This window comes from Phaethon lepturus, unplaced genomic scaffold (assembly GCF_000687285.1).
Source record: "Phaethon lepturus isolate BGI_N335 unplaced genomic scaffold, ASM68728v1 scaffold40136, whole genome shotgun sequence".
NCBI classification, from domain to species: domain Eukaryota; kingdom Metazoa; phylum Chordata; class Aves; order Phaethontiformes; family Phaethontidae; genus Phaethon; species Phaethon lepturus.
Window position 1 is genome coordinate 3,921 of NW_010546311.1, and position 2,371 is coordinate 6,291.

General features: G+C 48.3%; 1 protein-coding gene across 1 annotated transcript; it reads right to left on the reverse strand.

Annotated features, from left to right (window-relative positions):
* Nucleotides 1–389: 389 nt before the first annotated feature.
* Nucleotides 390–2,366, reverse strand: LOC104622460 (disintegrin and metalloproteinase domain-containing protein 20-like; the record flags this gene model as incomplete). The annotated part of the gene is made up of 1 exon (XM_010289251.1): nucleotides 390–2,366. A coding segment is annotated over one exon (1,977 nt), but the record flags the coding sequence as incomplete, so codon positions are not given.
* Nucleotides 2,367–2,371: the final 5 nt, after the last annotated feature.

Here is a 2,371-nt window from a genome sequence, read left to right on the forward strand (position 1 = left end):
GAAGCAAATTATTTACACTTGTTTTAAGAAGTTTACATTTGCAAAGTGTTGATATGAAGCATATAAGCTATACCTACAGTTTACCTAACTACTTCAGTTTAAGAGCTCAAGATGCAGAGAATATCATGCTTTTAATGCTTTCATTTATTAACTAAGATAAACAAGGATATAACTACATGCAGAGTAAATGTTATCACATGAGATTAGAACTATTCAGAATGTGTTGAATTATTCTGATGAGTTATCAGCTCTACTCAAGGGAGATTTCCCCAGGAGCATCCAAAGCTACTTCCTGTTGGTCTTCGGCACGTGCTTTGTGGTGGATTTTGATCCACCAGCAGATGTTCTTCTTTAGGAACTGCCAGCATTTTCAGTATTTGAAACAACCGCTATCTTCTTCTGTGGAGCTGGGCCTTTTTCCTCCTAAGCCATCTCACTATTTCCCGTTTATAAGATACGGTAAGGGTTACTCCAAGGATACAGAGAAAAAGAAGACTAAACAGAGTTACTCCTATTTTTGCTCTCTGAAAAATCTCCCTGGCTGGGGGAGGTCCACTGTCAATGCTACCGCCAAATCCTTCCCATTCACAATACGGGGGAGCCCAGCCATACCTGCAGTGACAGTTCTTATGATTGTTACACACCCCCCTATCGTTACACTTTGTCACATTACAGTCATAGTTCAGCAGTGATATGCTGGTACATGTCCTGTTGATACAAAGCATATCACTACCACATGGCGTGCCATCTTCCACAGCTCCCACATCAGCTATTGGTATCCCTTCGTGATAGTCGAGACCCCAACACTTTTTATCTCCAACAGGGGTTTGGACTAGCGTCACGTGGTTCTGCAAGAAAGGCAGTTTGTCTATGTTTTCACACTGGATCCTACCACATAAGATATTCTCAATACTGCATTTTGTAAAATAGATATTGTTACGAATACCACAATTCCCAAACCGGTCACCTCGGGTATTCACGGCTTTGAAGCAATCTAAAGGAGCGGCCCTGGCTTGTTTGCCAAAGAGATGCTGGCACTGTTTACTGTGGGAAGAACATTTTCTTCGATAGCAATAAGCACCATCTTTGCAAGGGGTTCCATCTTGTATGTACACATCCAGCGGGCACTGAGGGGAAGTCCCATTGCAGTACTCTGGCAGGTCACAGTCACCAGTACTCGCTCTGCAGAGTGTTCCTGCTGGAAGGACCTGACAGCTCTTGCAGCATTTTCCAGAAGCACAGACTGAACCTGTGGTAAGCGTACAGTTGGGATGACAACAAGGATCCTTTCTGCAGTTTGATTCTGAACCGCAGTCACATTGCTCTCCACGTTCTACTATCTTATTCCCACAGTAGTCATGCTTCATGGTGTAGAAAGTGCCGGGTGCTGGTGGTTGACGAAGGCAGCCGGCACCACGCCCAAGCAGGTCAAAGTAGTCTTTGTAACTGCAGTCACTGAACGCATCAGTGTCGACATCGCTTTCGTACATAATGCATTTCTTTCGTCTGCATTTACAGCTCTGTCCATCATGGCGCATCCCCAGAGTATGGCCCAGCTCATGGACAAATGTGGTAATAAATGAGGACAACTTCCTATTGGTGAAGGAAGCAACTGCTGATGACCACTGGTTATCACACATGGACCCTAGAAAGGCCAATCCCAGGCTCCTTCCAAAGCTTTGAAATGCAAATAAGTGAGCGGTATCATGGCGCATCCGTGGAGACAGGTCTGACCTTCGCCATTTGTTAAAGTTATCAAGTGCCTTGTTGACAGAGTTAGTAATGTTTATAAGGTTGCTTTTGGTCCAAATCTCCAATCCCACAAGAAACAGCCGAACAGAAAGCTGTTCGTACAGAGAGTCCCCAATGTTGACGATTTCTATGACTTGCCTCAAGACTTCAGATTCGTTCCTGCCTGACTTCACAAACCGCACGTTGTCCACGACCACTACTATCTTCACATACCTGATGTGTGTCCACCAGTCCTTCAGCACCTCCTCCTCCCCCTCCTCCACCCAGGCAGCCTTGAACCAGGGCAGCAAAGCCTCCTGGTGCTGCAGCTCCACCGGGGTCAGCCCACAGGTGGGAGCCCTGGTGTTGTTGGCCTCCTCCATGCGGTAGAGGATGTGGCGGAAGGCTGGATCATCGGGGATGGGCTCGATCTCATAGGTGCCATCCTCCACCCAGAGCACGCCATGGAGGCCCCTGCCGCAGGTGCCGAGGGCCACCAGGGAGCCAGGGCTTCCCTGCACGTCACCCTGGTAGAAGCAGTTGTCCTGCACGAAGGGGTGCTCCTCCCAGCGGGCCCCGTCCTTGCCGTACGTGACCAAGGTGAAGGGGTGGGAGACCAGGCCCCGCCTGGGCCTCAGGC